At 34.8% G+C, this 19,887-nt stretch overlaps 1 protein-coding gene across 5 annotated transcripts in view; it reads left to right on the top strand.

The window, feature by feature from the left end:
• Positions 1-19,887, top strand: part of LOC100371480 (tubulin polyglutamylase ttll6-like) — a 30,060-nt gene that overhangs the window by 7,256 nt on the left and 2,917 nt on the right. Inside the window, exons 3-19 of one of the 5 annotated variants that reach the window (XM_085506917.1) lie at positions 768-1,007; positions 2,474-2,514; positions 3,566-3,684; positions 4,487-4,617; positions 5,214-5,370; positions 5,675-5,818; positions 6,629-6,714; positions 6,865-7,090; positions 8,566-8,747; positions 9,425-9,613; positions 10,027-10,204; positions 10,504-10,716; positions 11,743-11,916; positions 12,841-13,312; positions 14,637-14,901; positions 16,823-16,875; positions 19,209-19,260. In XM_085506917.1, the coding sequence (XP_085363043.1) occupies positions 778-1,007; positions 2,474-2,514; positions 3,566-3,684; positions 4,487-4,617; positions 5,214-5,370; positions 5,675-5,818; positions 6,629-6,714; positions 6,865-7,090; positions 8,566-8,747; positions 9,425-9,613; positions 10,027-10,204; positions 10,504-10,716; positions 11,743-11,916; positions 12,841-13,312; positions 14,637-14,901; positions 16,823-16,875; positions 19,209-19,231 (2,883 nt within the window). In that variant the 5' untranslated portion in view covers positions 768-777 and the 3' untranslated portion in view covers positions 19,232-19,260. Of the gene's footprint in view, positions 1-767; positions 1,008-2,473; positions 2,515-3,565; positions 3,685-4,486; positions 4,618-5,213; positions 5,371-5,674; positions 5,819-6,628; positions 6,715-6,864; positions 7,091-8,565; positions 8,748-9,424; positions 9,614-10,026; positions 10,205-10,503; positions 10,717-11,742; positions 11,917-12,840; positions 13,313-14,636; positions 14,902-16,822; positions 16,876-19,208; positions 19,863-19,887 lie in introns of those variants that run through there. The other 4 variants (XM_085506916.1, XM_085506915.1, XM_078012703.2 and 1 more) reach the window with 4 other exon arrangements.

Below are 19,887 nucleotides of genomic sequence, written 5' to 3'. Positions count from 1 at the left end.
AATGGATGCTCATGTTTAACAATTTGTAAGAAAAAGTAAAACCTTTTATTCTGCTGTTAACTCAACAATACACTGTGTACAAATTTTGGTAAAGAAATTGTATTTGCAGTTGAAAATTTGTTGAAGTTGGTCCATGTGTTTTTAGTGTAAAATAGCACAAGTTGAAGTCCAGCTTCTTAGTTCACTGTCTTATCACTCTTTAAAAGAGAGCATGGTCGGTTTATATGACTCTTTTATTGCACTGCTAACAATCACTTGGTATATTATTAAACCTTACATGCTGAGGCCTTTATTCTCTTCTTTTTCTTTTAATTTATTGCAGTAAAATACTCTAACTTGGTCGAATGTTAATAAATTCAACACTTATCTTATTCAGAGGGTAATGAAATTCTATGTACTCAAGGATAAAGTCATTAATACTCAATTTGAAGCATTCTGTATTAGGTACTTGATATGTATGCCATCTACCTCTAAGTTTTGAGCAAGTGAAATGCATTTACTGTCTTCCAGTTATTTTGTACCAGATACAAGACTATGGTCAAACATGTTTATGCAGATTGGCTTAACCAGTCAAAATCAGAAAAAGACGCACTTGATATCATCGGGTGTATGTACATGCATCTAAGAGGATCTTTTTGGCCAGATCTATGTTGTGTAGTGGTACTGCTCTATCAGTACCTTCTTTCTCTATCTGCCAGCTCATACTTTTACAATGACTTAACCAGATAAAAGTACCGATAAATTACCGACTGATTTCTATCTCATAGTATCCAAACAATGATCAATAAAGACAAGGATGATGAAGATGCTAAGCGGATCAACAGCGAGGAGGAACAAAGCGATAATGATGTAGATGAACTGGATGGCGAGGGTGACATAGAGGATGAGGTCTACGGAGAGGCGGGGGAAAGCGGTGGCGAGGACGGAAAAAGTATTACAGAGAATGACAAAGAAAAGGCTGAAGACCAGCCAACAGCCATCAAGAAAAAGAAGAAGAAGCGGAAACGGTGAGTTATTATTTACTGTGTTGTTTCTTTTATTGTTGGTCTACATTGTATCTAGAATACTTTTGTTTATTTCTTTGTTGGTCAGCAACAATAGCTGGCTGTGCTGCATTGTATTGTGAAGAACCGAGTTTTTATTGTTAGAGTCAGCAATGGCCAGTGTTTAAAACTCTTTTCAGGTAACAATACTCACTGCATGTTTTAATTTGATGGCATTTTGCCAGGGTTTGAACAATTCCTACGTGACGCAGTATGTCTACAGTCTTCTTTATACGTACTAAACTGGTAGTCATATCTTCAATTTCAATACCAGTTAGCTTTTGTCAATTTTGAAAGCGAAGTTAAAAACTTGGATTGTTTTGATCTGTAAATTTTCTCAGGTCTTCTTGTGCGAGTAGGAACTTATAATGCCTGTGATATTAGATTCAGTCTGTCTTAAAAAAGCACATACTGCAGGTCTCGAAAAATCTTTGTGACGCTGTGGTGTAAATAATAGATACGTTAACCAAGGATAACAATAGAAAAAGTGTTAACTCAATTGGTATGTAAATTGGTCACTACGTTGACATGTACTGCAAGTGTCCATTAACTCACCTGTGATGAATGCTTGGTTTGGAGTACCCTTTATGGTACACTGCAAACTGAATTAAAATAGTCCAAAGGTGAATCAGGTTTATCTACATTACAATACAATAAATTAAGTATTAGAACCTGTTTACTGACATTAAAATATTGATCGACTGAACTTCAGATTATCCAAAGTCTTCTTGTCATCTTTGTCACGTAATAAAGTATGTCAAAGTTGCAAGATCAACACTGAAAAATTGCATACCGGTAGTATGTGCATGAATATAAGTCATCTCTGACTTGGTGTAATCACAGAACACTTTCTACTGAATAAGAACCATTGAATGTGAGGTACAAGTTGAAATGAATAGTGTTATCTGAATCCACCTATCAAGGTACATTTAGCAGAAATTCTGCTGTTTTAATAATGAAACCTATAATATAATAACCTATCATATCTTTGAAGTGATTATGTTTTAAATATTATTGAGTATGACAAGCATTCATTAATAATTAATATCATATATAAATGGTGAATGAATTCAAGTGGATTGCTTCAATACAATATATTGGCACCATCAAATTCCAATAGAGTCACTGTGAGATGAACAGGTATACTCCAATTATTATCATGGCCATCCTATTATCTTTTATGTAAATTTAAAAGGCGATCATTGTCATGCAGTGTGTAATCAAATTTGTTTACATGCATTGTATCTGGTGCATGGGATCCATGGGTCATAACGACCACCACTCTAAATTAATACATCGGCTGCTGAAAACCACCACAGATAGCTGATATCTATTGTCTAAAAAAGCTCCAACAGAGTTTTGTTAGAGGCTGTGTTGAAATAATTATATATTTTTTTTTTTAATAAATTTGCTTTAATTGTTTATTTTAGGTGGATTGGTATCAACACAACTAACTGCAAATATGAATCAAGTAAGTGAAAATCTTTTGAAAAACCAATATCGTAAAGTTTTTTATTATTGTATTGAATAGGTCTAGTTACGACTGAGTGCCTGCTCTACGATGAATAATAGAGGCTTACTGTATGTAGTCACTTCTAGTTGTGACCTCATTACAATATGGGGGGCATCTAGTATTCACTGTCTAATCACTGATGTAAAGCTTTCACATAATTTTGTAAGGCTAACATTTTTTATACAGACAAACAACTCTTTTCTGTTTGATTCTTCTTTATGTGCAAAAGCATACAAGATGTTCTGATAAATCATTGTACAACTAACCTTATAAGTCAGGGGAACTGTTGCATACTTTAGGTTATCACACATGAAACCTTAGGAAACAATGTTACAAGAAAAATACAGCCATACATACAGTCTAGAAACACGTTGAATTCCTATTTACCCATATTCTAGACTAATTGCTGGTCCAACTTTTGATTGCATAATAATAAATGAATGTGTATAAATTTCAGAATTTTAAATGTAAGAATTAAATTCCAATATTTTTCGTGGTTCAGCTATTTCCAAAGTATTTTTTTTACAGTGATATGTAAATTAGGCATTCCTAAATCTGTATAGTAGTATTGGGAATGTTATGTGAAATAACTGATTGTCTGAATTTGCATGAATTGCAATACTGTAAAATGACTAATTTTCACTGGGTTTAAATTTCACTGATTTACCATTTTGGGCATATTCATTGGGTTTTAAATTCACGGTTTCGTCATTTAGATAATGTGTTCTATGCTAAATTTTACATATTCACTGGGTTTTAATTTAGCGCATTTTTCCAGTCAGCGAAATAAGCTAATTTAAAACCCAGTGAATAATTACCCCCTTTACAGTATGTGATACATTTTCAAATTTTAACGATTTTTAATTCGTCTAAAAATTGTTTAGTCCTCCTGAAATGTGGTTTGATCTCAGTCTATGGGGTCATGGGGAATATATGATTCTTTCTGCACACATGTGTTGTTTCATTTCTAAATATAATACTGAGCTTGGCTTAAATCTTGTTATTCTAGTACGAAGAGTTGCCAAAAGGATGGGTTTCCGGGAAGTGGGTGAAGATGAAGACTGGTCGCTGTATTGGACAGATTATTCAGTAGCGCTGGAAAGAGTTATGGAAATGAAAAGGTTTCAGGTATGTTTCTTTAAGTCTGCCAAATAGAAAGAATTTAAGTGTGTTTTTTGTGTGTGTGTGTGTGTGTGTGGGTTTCCCTTTGATGTCTATTATACATGATGCATAAATCAAATTCAATTCTGTCTTTCTCCTGTTTATATAACTACAATACATCTACCAATGTAGTAGCCTTGATATTTATCGGGTATGCATGAGTGATGGAGATATCTTTCAAGGAAAATTTCTAGAACCTTCCATATGCCCTAAAAAACCTGGATGACGTATTTAACAACCTAGCAACCAAACATCCAACCTACATGTAGCAACCAAACATGGCAGATTGATGACAAAACATAAACAAACATGTGGTGCAGTTGTCATGCCAACACTTTAATTGTATATGTCACGGTTGATTTGCCCATTTTATCATCACGCTTAATTTATCTGTTCCTGGTGATATAGCTACTCAGATTTTCACTTCAAGTTATGAAAATAATAATTTCATATGAAGACTCTATTCACTTTATAGTCTAGTCACGGTTCGCTTGGTATCGATGTAATTAAATTCTCTACAACATGCGATAACTGTGTGGTCACGGGCAAGTCTTCCAATGTCACGCTTTTGATTTTGGAATATTTTGAATGCTGTTTACTCTTCTGTGACTAATAACATCAAAGTATTCTGCATGATAACCTTGGAGTGACTTTATCAACCATGAACCTCATGTTGAACTTGTTTGGGGTTTTTGCCAGTATAGCTATGGCAATAGCTACAAAGTGTTACCTTTTCTTGTTAATTGTGTTTTTTTTTTCTCATTAATAGAAAATTAACCATTTTCCTGGTATGAGTGAGATTTGTCGAAAAGATTTACTAGCCCGTAATATGAACCGTCTTTTGAAGCTGTTTCCTAAAGAGTTCAATGTTTTTCCAAGATCATGGTGCCTTCCAGCAGAGTGAGTATCCACAATAACATTCTAGTTCTAATTTGCAAAAATGGTACTTCATCATTGATGACGTATACGAAATCCATTTTCACATAAGTTTATTTGATTGCCTTAAAATTTCGTTTTTGTAGAATAATTAATTGTTGAATGCAACAGATATACATTTGTTTGATACATCACCTGCTAAAAGCCTCCATGCATAGCAAAGATGAATAGAAAAAAATGGAGTAAAACAGGTGTCATACATTGCATCATAGTAAAAATATCAATGGAGAAGATGTTAGCATCAGATGAAAACAAAAAACTTTGGAAATTTTAATTTGTGCCGTATTTCATCGACTAAAACACTTTCTCATAATGGCAGATGTAATACCAATTGTAGTATGTTTGATTATTAATTTCAAAAATATCACCAAATGTGTACTCCAAAAATTCTGCAATTGCATGACCACCATGGAATTTAACAGACATTTTGAGAGACTACAAATTTGAGTATATGATCATTGCATTTTATTCCCAATGTCATATACAATTCTAGCCTAGAATCAGGTTTACAATTTACTCATTTCCCCATTCTCATATCTTTACCATTTTCTTCCTTTCAGCTATGGTGACTTTCAAGCCTTTTGTAGGAGTAAGAAAAATAAGACTTACATTTGTAAACCGGAAAGCGGGTGCCAAGGAAAAGGAATCTTTGTTACAAAAAATCCAAAAGATATTAAGCCCGGGGAACACATGCTGTGCCAACAGTACATTTCAAAGGTAGGTATAATGCAAGTGATTGTCTGTTCTATGTTGAGTATTTCATTTTGAGGTGGCTGCTGAAAAAAGTAATCAAAAATCTATTTCTTGGGAGCTATGATGATTTGAAATTAAAACAAATATTGTAAATTTTTTTTATTTTGCAAGAGACATGATTTTTGTAGCCGTGAAAATTGCACTGGGGTCATAAAGTCTTTCTCAAAATGCTGCTCTCCTGAACACTAAATTATTGAAAGCAGCAAAAATTTAAATGGGTTACAGTAATTACAAAGTTTGCATTGACTTTGTTGTTTGTGTCTTCCAGCCTTTTGTTATAGATACGTTCAAATTTGACCTACGTATATACGTACTTGTGACATCCTGCGATCCGTTTCGGATATTTGTACATGAAGACGGCCTAGCCAGGTTTGCAACAGTCAAGTACATTGAACCATCCTCCCATAATGTGGTGAGTTTTGTTGTCTTTCTTGTATTTGTTATGGGTTCTGATGTACAGCTTTAAGGTGGCTTGCTTTTTAACTGCAACATATGTAAATTGTGCACAGTAAATTGCCTAAATATGTAGGTAATGTAGGTGAATACTAAGAAGAATAAGTTGAAATTATTGATGACACTGATACGCTCTTTAAAAATAGTCAGCTTATGAAAGTCAGCTGATAGCCAGTCTGCAAGTTAGGTTAAGTTATGCCCAGACTGTACTGTACATGTGAGATAGATAACTTAGGTCATAGAATGACTGTAACTACCTGTTGAAACATTTAATTTATGATCCCATTATCGATTAGTTGGTTGCTTATGTTCGACCAGGTCTACCATGGGATACTACTTTAAATAGTTATAATACCACAAAAGTCATAAAAAACATTTCCTCTTTGAAATGCCGTAGTGAACTTTTGTCAATATTCAACATGCATTATTTTCATATGGTTCAGAATTAACACAGAAAGTATAAAAAAAATACCGTAAAATCTGTATTAGAAGCCACATCTCTAATATAAGTCGCACCCATTCTTATTGAGCAATTGAGTACCAAACATTCACAATTTCGCATACGTGTAGATACTCTAATTGAAGCCGCATCCCTTCTGTTGCATTGTACCATTTTAATAGAAGCCGCATCTTCTAATACAGATTTTACAGTACTTCAAAATGTTGCACATTCTGGTGATAAAAACTATGGCATTAAACAAGTTGTACTTACATCATACATCTTTATTTGTAACATGTATTGAATTATTTATCTGTTCTTTTTATTTAGGATGATGTATGCATGCATCTCACAAACTATGCAATTAATAAACACAGTGATAATTTTGTAAGAGATGATGACAGTGGTAGTAAACGGTAAGTATATAAAATTAAATACACCGCCCCAAAATAATGGTTTGGATATATTTTGACAAATCTTGTATTCTAGCTAAAATAAAATATTCCCCAGTGTACATTTTTGTGCATTCATCATACTTATAACTGTGAGTTTGTTGATATCTACAGAAGAATTACCACTGTTAATAAATGGTTTGAAGACCATGGCTATGATGTCAAAAAGATATGGGGAGATATTGAAGATTGCATTATTAAGACGCTCATCTCAGCGCATCCCATCTTAAAACACAACTACAGGACTTGTTTCCCAAACCATATGAAAGGAAGTGCATGTTTTGAAATCCTTGGCTTTGATGTCTTACTTGATAAAAGATTGAAACCTTGGCTTCTTGAGGTTGGTCTAATTAGGTTTGCATTTTTTGCCAGTGTGTGTATGTAATTCCCCTTGAGCACTGCCAGTATTCTTGAACATTCACCTGGGAATGGTGATAAGGATTATGTAGAATTAACCCATAGATCATAACTATCCCCTGTCTAAAAGAATGTTTTCTGGATTGTATTAATTTGTGTTAATCACATTTTGAATGTCAGGTAGACACTTTACTATACTATGCTCACTTAATTGTGTATTTTTGCGAAGTACAGAATACCTCCATATACCAGGGCTTGAATTTCACAGAGGCTCTGATATACTGTAACAGTACATGCATTCAGATATGACCAGATGTTACAGTGTCACTGTGTTGTCGTCAAGCATTCGTTTGTGTAAACAAACAATTTATCCTACATGTTTCAGGGTTTGAAGGCGATTCACTAGACTGGCAAAGTTGGGACTTCATTTTTGTTTTACATAAAAATATAATTAATTATCAATTCAGCCGTTTTAGCGTGATTGCGAAAACTAGCGTGACCACGAAAGAAATCCCGACTGGACGCATCTGCAGGTGACCCCCTGCGTTGGAGTGAAAACTGAAATCACTCCGGTGATTATGCTAATTAAAAGCTGTTGACTAGCACTGATATGAATCAGAGTGCAGCTGTATACGTCATATCTTATCTATGTTAATGTACGTGATCTTTCACTTCTGAGGTCCCGGCGATTTTGAAAACTACTTATATACATTGAACATTTATATCAACTTGTTTTCAGTAAACATGGATGAAAGTATTGCCTTCGCACTTAGAAAGTTAAAGTATCCATCTCTGCGATCGAATCGAATCAACCTTTAAAAGGTCATGTTTACTTTCACACACCCACTCATGAATAATCAATGACATCATGAATAATTAATAGCAGTCAAATGCCTGCAGATACGTCCAGTCGGGATTTTTTTAGCAGTCAGGTTAATTTTCGCGATCACGCTAAAAGGACTAAAAGAACAATTAATTATTTCTTTTCGTAAAACAAAAAAGAAGTCCTGACTTTGCCAGTTTAGTGATTCACCTTCATCATGCCACAGCCATTGCTGGCAAATTTGCATTCCATGCCTCGCTTTCAGGCCCCTTGCTACAATACAATACATGTACTTACAATTCGCTGTCATTACGTTCCATCAACGTGAAAACAAGGCTTGGAGCGCAAATGGTCAGCAATGGCCGTGGCATGATAAAAGTGAATTGCCTTCATGCCCAACTGGTTTGTCTTGTTCCCCTGTACAGATAATTTTGTATATTATTCCTACACATCTATTCTCTTAGCCACTTTTACAAGATGGAGCCTTGAAACTTGAAAGGTTTAATCCCACCATGTTGTGTGCATCTGCATTTTGACTTGATTAAAGGGCGGCTTTTGATACGCAGCGCATGTTACAATGTTTACGACTCTGAGATGATGCTAAATTTCATTTATGTTCATCATTTTCATTACAGGTGAACCACTCTCCAAGTTTCCACACAGATGCTCCTCTTGATAAGGAAGTGAAAGAGTCACTGTTATTGGACACAATGAATATTCTGAATTTCACGCCATTTGACAGGAAGAAATTCATAGATGAGGAAAAACGGAAGGTCAAAGAAAGACTATTCCAGAGACAAAAACCGAAAGAGCAGAGGTAAACAAACTGATCATCTGGTTTTTGATTTGTAATTCAATATCTGTTTCAATAATGACAATTATTAATATTACATCATCAGATTGTGATATTCCAATGAATACAAAATAGATACGTTGAGATTCACTGTGCAGTGAAATACTGTAGACAACATTATAATTTTACAAGAGAAACATTTCTAGTTGGTAACATCTATAGGGGTCTTTTAGGATGGGTGCAGACTAGTCAAACCTGTGGAAATTTTAGAAGAATGACAAAGAAAAAAAAATTGGGGTATCCAAACTTTTTATGCAAAACAGTGACTTCACGATTTCTTTGGCAGCCATTTGGGATTGAAAAAATGAGCAAAATGAGCATACAATGACAACAAAAAGTATTTCAGGTACTGTATAGTTATTCTTTGAAATTTAAAACAAGCAAACACAAAAAATATTTGAGTGAATTTCAGGAAATTTTTGTCCAAAAAGTGAGTGAGCAGCAACCCATCTGTAAGATGGAATTAAAGTAATTTTCACAAATGCTTGCCCTAACAAGTACCACTATGTCATCAAAATGTAAAAATTGATACTAGTTGTTTTGATTGCATAGCATAATGCCATTAATTTAATTATCCAAAGCTAATTCCGCCATATTCTTATTCAAAGTTTATTTATTTTTTGTTTATTTATCTCAACAAGACAACAAGAATATGAGGAAAGTCAAGCTAATTACTTGGAAATGATGGCAAAATGGGAAGATAAACACATGGGTCGTTTCAGGAGAATCTACCCAATTGAAGGCTCTGAGAAATATGACAAATTCTTCCAACACAGTGGCTCGTTGTTTCAGGAGACAGCTGCTTCCAAAGCAAGGGGAGAATGTGCGAGGTACGTGTCATTAGGGTCAACTTTAATCCATATCCACACAAAAGATGTGTTCAAATTCTGCTTCTTTCTCTGAATTTACAGTACCATATTTGCTTTATTAAAAACGCATCTCTAATGCAAGCCATGTACTTGGATCTATTTATTCTAACTTCTAAAACAGATCATTCCTGTGAGCACTTCTAATAGAGCAAACAGTAAATGCCACGTGTGTTGGCTAATTTGTACAGGGATATTTCTCTATTCATTAAATATTAAGTTTAGATCTGATTGAAACTAGTATTATGTGATATTGTTATCTGTATTGATTGTGGCCAGACAGATAAGCAGTACATCAAGTCTTAGTGGTGTATATAATTAAAAGTACTGCTCTCCTCAGTGATAAAGGATTACATTATAATATCTTTCATCACCAGACAACAAAGAGAGGAAATCAGGCAGAAACAAGAGAAACTTGAAAGTATGCTTAAAAAGGGAAAGGATAAAAAAGATAGAGATGGAATGAGGCCAGAAAGTCCTGGTGCCAAGAGAAGGACACGTCCCGTCACAAGGGCATTACCAAGACGATTAATGCAAAACAGGTCACATAGTGATGTAAGTCGTTCACACATGGTTTTTCCAGCTAGTTACTCATCATACAGTGAATGTGGAGCATGAATTAATTCTTGTATCCACTACTTTATTGTCATAGCATATCAGAATCAGGCCAGTATTGTGCGTTGTTCCAAGAGCTTTACTTTTCACTTGAACAATGTTAAAATCATAACAAACATCATTGGATGTGTGGATATTTGTGTAGTTTAAAGTAAAAGCTCATTGTGTCTCTCGTGCACACCAAGTGCAAGTTCAATCCGACCATTGACTTTTAAATATATAATTTTTCATTTCCCCAGCCATGCACTCCTAGCAGACCTCAAGACTGGGAACCCATAGACACTAGCATCCCTATGGAGATTTGTGAGGACGAAGAACTTGAACGCATTAGTGCTTTGCTACAGCGTGACAACTTAGTACGCGGTTTAGGCGTAGTGGAGCACGTCTATAGGTTATTGCATTGTACGCCGGGCACTGTCGGTGTTATGAAGAATGCAGATAGACAGCTACATGTAAGTTGCCTGCATTGAGCATGTGCTAACAACTTTGCATTGTGTGCTTGACTTAACATCATTCATCGTTTGATATGTGGTTCTTCTAACAAATTTATTAACATTAGCAAGTGTAGTAATGATTCTTACAATGTACGCGGACGATATTTGATAATTAGTTGCGGTTTAAACATGTTGAGTAGATCAAGTTCAGGTTATTCTTTAATGCTTTCACATATTAGGATGACAGTCAAGATTATTTGATTGACAACGAAGAGGCTGTCGTATCAGTTAGTCCCCGAACCAGGAAACGATGGTCGGAGTTGTACAACAAGCGGAATCCTTTTTTAGACCATCTAGAATCAATACCAGTTAAGAACATAGTGGAGAAAAGCCCTCATTTTTTTCAAGCTGAGCAAGAACTAAACGAAATTATCAAACATGATAAAAGTATATTAAGAGTAGCTTCGTGTGAGTTTAATAAAAATGGTAAAAATGATAGTAAGAGTGAGACAGGAACAGATAAGAGAACAGATCCACCAGAAAATTCTGCCCTCACAAATCGAGAAGAGCTTGTTGAGGAGATGGTACAAGAACTAAACCTTCGGGAGTTATTATGCAAGAAATGTGGTAGATGTCGACAGCAGCATTCTGGAAAGTATAGGCAGTCAGGGAGAAAGGTAAATGTTGAAAGGTAGCTAGTATAGAATAAGATAAAGCAATTCTAGGTACATGAGGAACATCTTCTAGATTTACGTGATATTCTTGGTGGCTGTTGGCATTTCCACTTCAATTTGTATAGCTATGTTGTTCAAGCATTGCTTGTTTTTATTTAGATTAAATTAATAAGGATAAATTTTTTTTTATTTTTTTATCAAATTTAATTTAATTAAATTCAGTTTAATGGCTTTGTAATAAATAATATTTATTTATATAAAACAATACTATACTATGTAAATTGAGCATTGCCAGTCATCATGCATGTGATTTGGTTAATACAGCAAACGCCGCATGTTCCATATTTTTTTTTCCATTTTATGCATGCAGGCTGAGATTAGCCAAGCTGACAACAACAACCCGCAGCTGAACATCAAATCGAATCAGTTAACACTTAGCGAACACACCAATATTAACATCTCATCTGATCAGTGTGGTGGTAAACAGTCCAATAACACTACCACTACCACCACTAGCACTCATGGCATACTGCCGCCTCAGCAGGTGATTCCATTGCTCTTTTTTTTTTTACATCTCTCTGTCGGTGTCTACTCATGTCTGTGTGTCTGCCATGCAGTGTGTGTGTGTGTGTGTTTGTTTGTTTTATTAACTCCTCACTTTATCACTGATTGACATCCCTGCACTTTACTTACATATCTTACATCATGCGGGGTACTCAATCAAATTGCAAGATGACTTGTCTCTATCGTCTTACTTTATTTTCAGACTTATAGAAGAAAAACAAAAATTCAAAAATATTTTATCTTAATTTTTTTTTTATACTATTCTCCATATTCTCAAAGGCAATGTTTATTGAATTCCCAATGCTGAATGACTACACACATTTTACTATTTAAGTTATTCTGGAATGTTCAACCCTATCTACGTAATATCTCCTACCAGTGGTGATGAAAAAAGATGCGAGAAAGACTTTCATTCATTTTTTTCAGTACACCCGAATACTACTAGTATCACATGCATACACTTCAGACAACATAAAGTGTTAAATTTAATTGCATATATTGTGTTAGAACATGTGGTTTGCACTCTCTAAAAAGGGTTTATATTCCATGAATTCTATCAATATATGCAAGAAATTCAGCTCAGTCAGTATTACCTGGCAACTCAAATTTGTACGTGGTATTTTTTTTTCGTTGCGTCACGGATGTTCAAATTGTGCATCTACAAACTACATTTGAACGTGCGTGGTGCAACAACTGCAATTCTTAATGTGTTTAATCAACAAAATACTGTTATTTGTTCCAGTCTCAATATATGATATCTGACCTACTCTTTTGGTGTTAAAGAGTCATCTTTGCATGTCCATGTTTAAGAGTTTGTAGTAAGCATGGTTATGCATGTAATATTGAATACTAGAGTGAAATTGTTACCATGGCTAGTAACCACTATAATGTTTATTTTATACAGGGCAGTGCATCTTCCTCCATGGGCAGCAAACAACATTTATATTCCCATAGTCATAATACACTTATGTCGTCACTGAGCAACCAGTGGCAGAATTCACTCGGTAGAAACAGTCGAGTGTTAGGCCAGGTGATAGGACATCAAAATGCAGTACCGGCCACACTTGCACAGCGGCATCGTTTTGTGCCGAGGAAAGGTTTTAACACGTACGTTAGGGAGAACTCAAAAACAATAAGTAGTGTTGTACCTGAGAATGAATGGCGTCAGATGTCTGTGTTAATGGATACTGATTCAAAGACAGGTGGCTCAGCTGGTCTGGGTTCACGTGCTAACTCTTATGTCGCGAGTCAACCATCCAGTGCCAGTGGTGGTAGTGACTGGAGATGTAATGACTGTGCCACTCAACAGACTACAGGCCATCATCACACGAGGAGAATACTTAGTGCAAATGCTAGCCAAAGACAGAATTCTGGTGGTGAGTGAAATTTCTGGTCAGCAAGAAAAATTATATTTCTCCAGTTCTAAATTCAATATTAGCACATTGAAAGCCCTGTGGTCATGAACTCATCCAGCCCTTTACTTCCAGAACACACCTATTTTTTGTGTTTATTAACCCAGTCTCCAAAGTTCATCTCCCGAGTTTATTATACCCTAAAACCCACCTACCCAAACCATATCTAATGAATCCAGCTGTTTGGTCCATGAACAAAATCCACCCAAAGCTCATTTTCATACACCAACCCAAACCTTATGTTTTACTCTCCAAGTTCATATACTCCACCAACCCAAACCTTATGTTTTACTCTCCAAGTTCATATACTCCACCAACCCAAACCTTATGTTTTACTCTCCAAGTTCATATACTCCACCAACCCAAACCTTATGTTTTACTCTCCAAGTTCATATACTCCACCAACCCAAACCTTATGTTTTACTCTCCAAGTTCATATACTCCACCAACCCAAACCTTATGTTTTACTCTCCAAGTTCATATACTCCACCAACCCAAACCTTATGTTTTACTCTCCAAGTTCATATACTCCACCAACCCAAACCTTATGTTTTACTCTCCAGGTTCATATACTCCACCAACCCAAACCTTATGTTTTACTCTCCAAGTTCATATACTCCACCAACCCAAACCTTATGTTTTACTCTCCAAGTTCATATACTCCACCAACCCAAACCTTATGTTTTACTCTCCAAGTTCATATACTCCACCAACCCAAACCTTATGTTTTACTCTCCAAGTTCATATACTCCACCAACCCAAACCTTATGTTTTACTCTCCAGGTTCATATACTCCACCAACCCAAACCTTATGTTTTACTCTCCAAGTTCATATACTCCACCAACCCAAACCTTATGTTTTACTCTCCAAGTTCATATACTCCACCAACCCAAACCTTATGTTTTACTCTCCAAGTTCATATACTCCACCAACCCAAACCTTATGTTTTACTCTCCAAGTTCATATACTCCACCAACCCAAACCTTATGTTTTACTCTCCAAGTTCATATACTCCACCAACCCAAACCTTATGTTTTACTCTCCAAGTTCATATACTCCACCAACCCAAACCTTATGTTTTACTCTCCAAGTTCATATACTCCACCAACCCAAACCTTATGTTTTACTCTCCAAGTTCATATACTCCACCAACCCAAACTTGTTCATGAAATTTGTCCCATAATGACATCCTAACAATCTAATGAACTTTCAAAAGTTGAATTACACCTAAGAGGGAGCAAATAGAAACAAACTTTACAACCGACATCTTTATTATTATTCCCACAGGTTCAAGCCACTCTAGGATTAACCCGCGGATAACAAGTAACTCAGGTGGTGGTACATCACCACCCAACGGCTATGTCAGTAGCAATGTTTATAACTTCCCAAATATCCTAAAAATGACATCAAATCCCACCCCTGGTGCTACCCTTAATTTGTCTGTTGTCTCCGGTCCAGCACCAGTTGTACAACGACCGGACCTGGCTACACCAAGCAACAGACAAGGCAGCGGTAAAGAAGGACAGAGTTCAACAGTGGTAGAAAGTTTAAGGTGAGCAAATTCTCTAATAACGCTGATTGTGAGTGAAACTAAACAATTAATCTAATTTTCATTTATACCAACCAACTCACCCTGGTTTTTTCCCTTGTGCCCTCCAGACTTTCTTTCCTCTGTGTGCCTATCTCAACCTATCTTTAGTTATAGACAAACTAATTATAATTAATTGTGGTTTCAGGTTTGTTGTTACATATCAGTTCATAATACCTTAGTTATAACAAAATACTTTTAACTCCAAATTCTCTTCAAAGCTCTCTAGGATAATAATTTTAGGTTTAAATTGATGTTTTATATAAGAGTCATTAGATGGTGTGAATATGTACTAAAACATATGAGAATTAAGCAAATCTTTGTGAATCCATGATTTGAAAGTTTTAGCAACATGGGACATGCTGATAATTTTTGAAATTTTATTGTTTAGTATTTAACTTATTTCATGCAGTTGGTGCATACTGTAAAATACTTTATTTTTGCTGGAATTAATTTTCACTGGATGTTTTGTATAGAATTTATTTTCACTGATGTTTTACAAGTTGAATGTAAAATATAGGGAAAAAAGGTATATTCACTGGATTTTATTTTCACTGAATCATTCCTTTAGCGAAAATAGTGAAGATTAATTCCAAGCGAAAAAAAAGTATTTTACAGTAATCATACCATGAATAGACTATTTTCCTCCACTGCAAGATCTTGTGTTATATATGAAATCAATGTAAAAACAGGACAAACAAAGGTCAGAATTGGACAAACACAAAATTATTTTGGAAGTATTTCCACACTTAATGTGCTATACACATTTTATGATGGTCAATTTTGATGAAATAAAGGTATCTAAATACAATATTCCTCTTCAAAAAATCTGCATTTTGAGATTGAACTGTAAATAAGAAATTCAAGTTTGAAATCAAATTTTGCAGCAGACAATCGCGCCTTTCTCGCAATACACAAGATCTCACAGTGAACCGAAAATCACCTATTCACATGATACTTTCAAAACACCAATGAACCTAATCATCTCATAATAGTAAAAAAATAACTAATCTTATGTGATAAAGCATATAATGCAAAGCCGTGCGTTGACATGTATTTCTTCTTTCATTTCAGTTTATTTGACAGGCATCTTGTTTTTCTAACATATAGATGTAGGTCATTGTAGCTTGATTCATTTTATTATAGGAATGTGACGACAATAGGGCATTGTGTTTTGAAAATCAATAGATAGTGTGTTATGTGTAGGAATGTTGTCAAGATGGAAGACAAAATGTTTATTAAAGTATTACTGATATACTACGTTTTTCTGCACTTGTTAGATATGCTCTGTGCACATATTCATTTATTCATTTGCTGTAAAAAAAAAATGTCAACCTGTCTTGCACTAATTGTGAAACACCTGGGTTTCTCGCCCAGATTATGGTTCAATGGAAATTTGCTAGCTGTAGAAGGCACTACTTTTTTTCTCAGGGCCACTTCATATTCAACAAAATTATACAATAGAAATGACATTTGAAAACTATCCTCACAAAAGAAAATACATGTATATGAATCCATTTTTTTTTCTGATATATGTTCCAAATGTTAATAAAATGTTAATTTTCCATAAAAAACAAAACTACAAAAAGCAAATGAGAAAGGGAGTGCCCAAATAACTTGTATTGTTTTCTCTGTAAGCATCAAGCCTGACTCTGGCAGCCATTTTGAGTTGAAATATACTCAACTGTAGAAAGATTCAAATTGCATAAAAACTATTTTGGATACAAGATTGTTTTCTATAGACTTGACAGAAGGTAACTTAACCTAATTTCAGGAAGTTTCTGTGTCAAAAAGTATTTTCGCCTTGTCCACCCCTAACATGATTGTGTGCATATGTTGTAATAACTTGTACATCAATTTGTCTGTTTCCCTATTAACTTTACAGATTTATTGTTTCACCACCATCATCAGACAGGATTGGTTATGGGATAATTAGAGGTATCCATCTCCTAGATCCCCATTTTCTGTAGATTATACTGCATGCCATGCATGACGCCATCCACACTCTCTGTTGAGTTTATACCCACTAATGTCTATACATGTTAGTCCTGTATATGTAGTTTTAAGTGTGTGTGTGTGTGTATATAAGCATGTTTCCATCAGTGAGTGTAAAACAGCATGTACATGTACAGTAACTACAGACACTTTAATACAATCAACCATTTCATGTTCACTCCCAGAAATAATTTGAGGGCTGAGGTATAACTAGGTACTTCCTGCAATGATTGGAGCATAAAGAACTCTTAAGGAGTTAAAGTCAGTATTTAGTGCACATCAAAACCCGCGTACCGACTTGCCACTGGGGAGAGCGCATTGGGTTGTGAGAAGATTATTGTTTATCAACACACATCTCATAAATTTGTGAAGCAACTCGCCGCCCTTTAAAGAAAAAATTTCCTGCCTCCTGAGATTTATGTGAATTTGTCTTGCAAAGTTATTAAAATTTAGTTATCAAAATTTATTAAACAGTATCATCAGTTCAGACAAAGCTGTATAACGATTTAAAAGCACTCTACCTTTTTCAAATTACCATATTGTACTTAATTTGACTCCAAAATGACCAATAATGTTTTTGAATATGTTGATAAAAATGCTGGAAAATGTTACCATGTCAAAAAATGCTTACACATCACATCTTTCCTTGCCTAATTCCTGCACAACTGGTGGTGGAAACGTTTTTGATACTTTTAATAGTAAGTTGAATTTAGATCTCATGGAGATAAACATTACTTGCAGTTTGATCAAAAGTTGTACATTAAGATTACTATTTTTGGTATATACATGTATATGTTTAGAATTACGTATGTTATATATTTCATAGTTTGAAATTGTCCAGTATGGTTAGACATACCAGTACCAGTAATTTAGAAATATAATTGCATCCACTGTTGACAACTCACAAAATCAAACCTAGGGTGTATGAATACTTAAACATGGTGACATGCAGTAGATTCCCTAACTTTTTGCAAATGAGTTTTAATGTACTGTAGAATACTTTATTTTCGCTTGGAATGTATTTTCGCTATTTTCGCTGAAGGGGTGATGCCGTGAAAATAAAATCCAGCGAATATACTTTTGTTCCTATATTTCACATTAAACTCATCAAAAATAAGTGAAAATAAATTCCACACAAAACGCCCGAAAAGCCTTTTCAGCAAAAATTAATTCCAGCGAAAATAAAGTATTTCACAGTAAATGAGCAAAAGTAATCAGCAACACTTGGACATGCTTATAAATGTCTGTATTTATATCTTTGAAATGTCAAAGTCAACTTAAACAAAGCAGTAATCTGTATAAGGTTTGGTTTTCCTTATTTTTTTTCAGAAATTTTGATAAAGACCTATGGCCAATGGGAGATTGTATCCATTTGGTCCAAAATTTATCACACAAAAATACATGAAAAAAGTGCGAAATGCGATAATTCTGGCATTCAAAGAGTTCAATGTTTATAAGTGATTAAAATACGTAACAACCACTGATGCCGCCAAATAACAATAAACCGATTAACGTCTTCACAGAGTGATTGACATTTAGGATGGTAGGAAACCTATTTTAAATTGCTGATGAAAAAATTACAGTGATGACAATTAAAGTTAAGATGACTGCAATACATTACCTGGTACATGTTCTTGTGATCCCACTGATGTAGTCACTGTGTTTGCATGTGTACATTATAATCAGTTACACTCAGTACCATCATTTAAATAAATTTTGTTCCCTATAGAGCTGTATGCTGCCCATACAATTATGGACTAAATTGTGTATGGAGTCCAATATAGACCACACAAATAATAATACAATTAAACCTTCATTTAAATTGCATCCATTTTCTTCAAATCAGGGTCAACCAGTTGAAAATACTGAATGCAAGTTAATAAAAAAAAACAATATTGGACCATAGAACCTCCAGTACTGGAGGGTCTATGATTGGACGTATGTGACAGATCTTTAAAATCTACTTAATCAACCCAATTATCAAGTTTGAGAATGGGACGAAGCTGTTTCACCCAAAGATCTTTAATAATTTTAATCATTCACTTTACCAGATGGAAGACACGAATGGATAGATTCTGTATTCATTGTAATTTTACCACATTGAGAAGGAAGTGTAAAAGGGAATGAGAAATATCAAATTACTGATGTTAGCTTAATATATCACAATTAACTCTTACACATACCTGGTGTGCAATAAATAAATTTCTGCTCGGTGGTTTCTTCATCTGCTCTCATCTGCTTGGCTTCAAAGAATAACCTAAACTATCCTGTTTCAGGTCCACTAAGTCTCAAAGAATAAGAGGAGCGTCTAATAATCTTAGATTAAAAGTAAGTAGCAATCGTTGGCTTTCCATTCTCTCCTCATCGAATCTTGTGCATTTCCTAAGGTTTAAGCAAACTCTGTTTTTTCAACTGCAATTTTTTTCTCACTTTATATCTTGCCTTGAATCTTTTTGGCTCATTTGCTACCAGCATTTTGGATAAGGGAATGACTAAGTTGTATTTGCATCGCAGCTGTGTATGTGTGTAATAGGCAGCTTGTCTAATATAAACTACAATGCGCTTGCAAGTTAGTGAAACTGCGCTTTTTCTTCCTCCATTGCATTTCGACATTGGTAACAGAAATGTAAACATCTGAGAATTGGGTGTGCGACTTGTTGCGAATGTAGTAAAAAATGATTAGCAGGCCATTTAGTACAGGATGCATCGTTCGGGGTGTTTGTTATCCTAAGGACCTGCATAGGTTGAAATAATCCTACTGAATTTAAAGTTAAACTATGTATCTATCAATCTATATAGGAAAGAAAGTCTGTCACACTAACACCCAAACTAATACATTACATGTTGTTATTTTTCCTTATTTGTGTAGATTGTAATAACCTAATAACTTAACATGGATGAAACTAACCCTGTTTGTTTATTTTGTTTTGGTGTGTGGTAGTTGATATTGAAGTT

The sequence above is a fragment of the Saccoglossus kowalevskii genome, chromosome 13, assembly GCF_978046115.1.
Source record: "Saccoglossus kowalevskii chromosome 13, keSacKowa6.1, whole genome shotgun sequence".
In the NCBI taxonomy this organism is placed as follows: Eukaryota; Metazoa; Hemichordata; class Enteropneusta; family Harrimaniidae; genus Saccoglossus; species Saccoglossus kowalevskii.
This window is presented reverse-complemented; position numbering and strand designations above follow the sequence as displayed.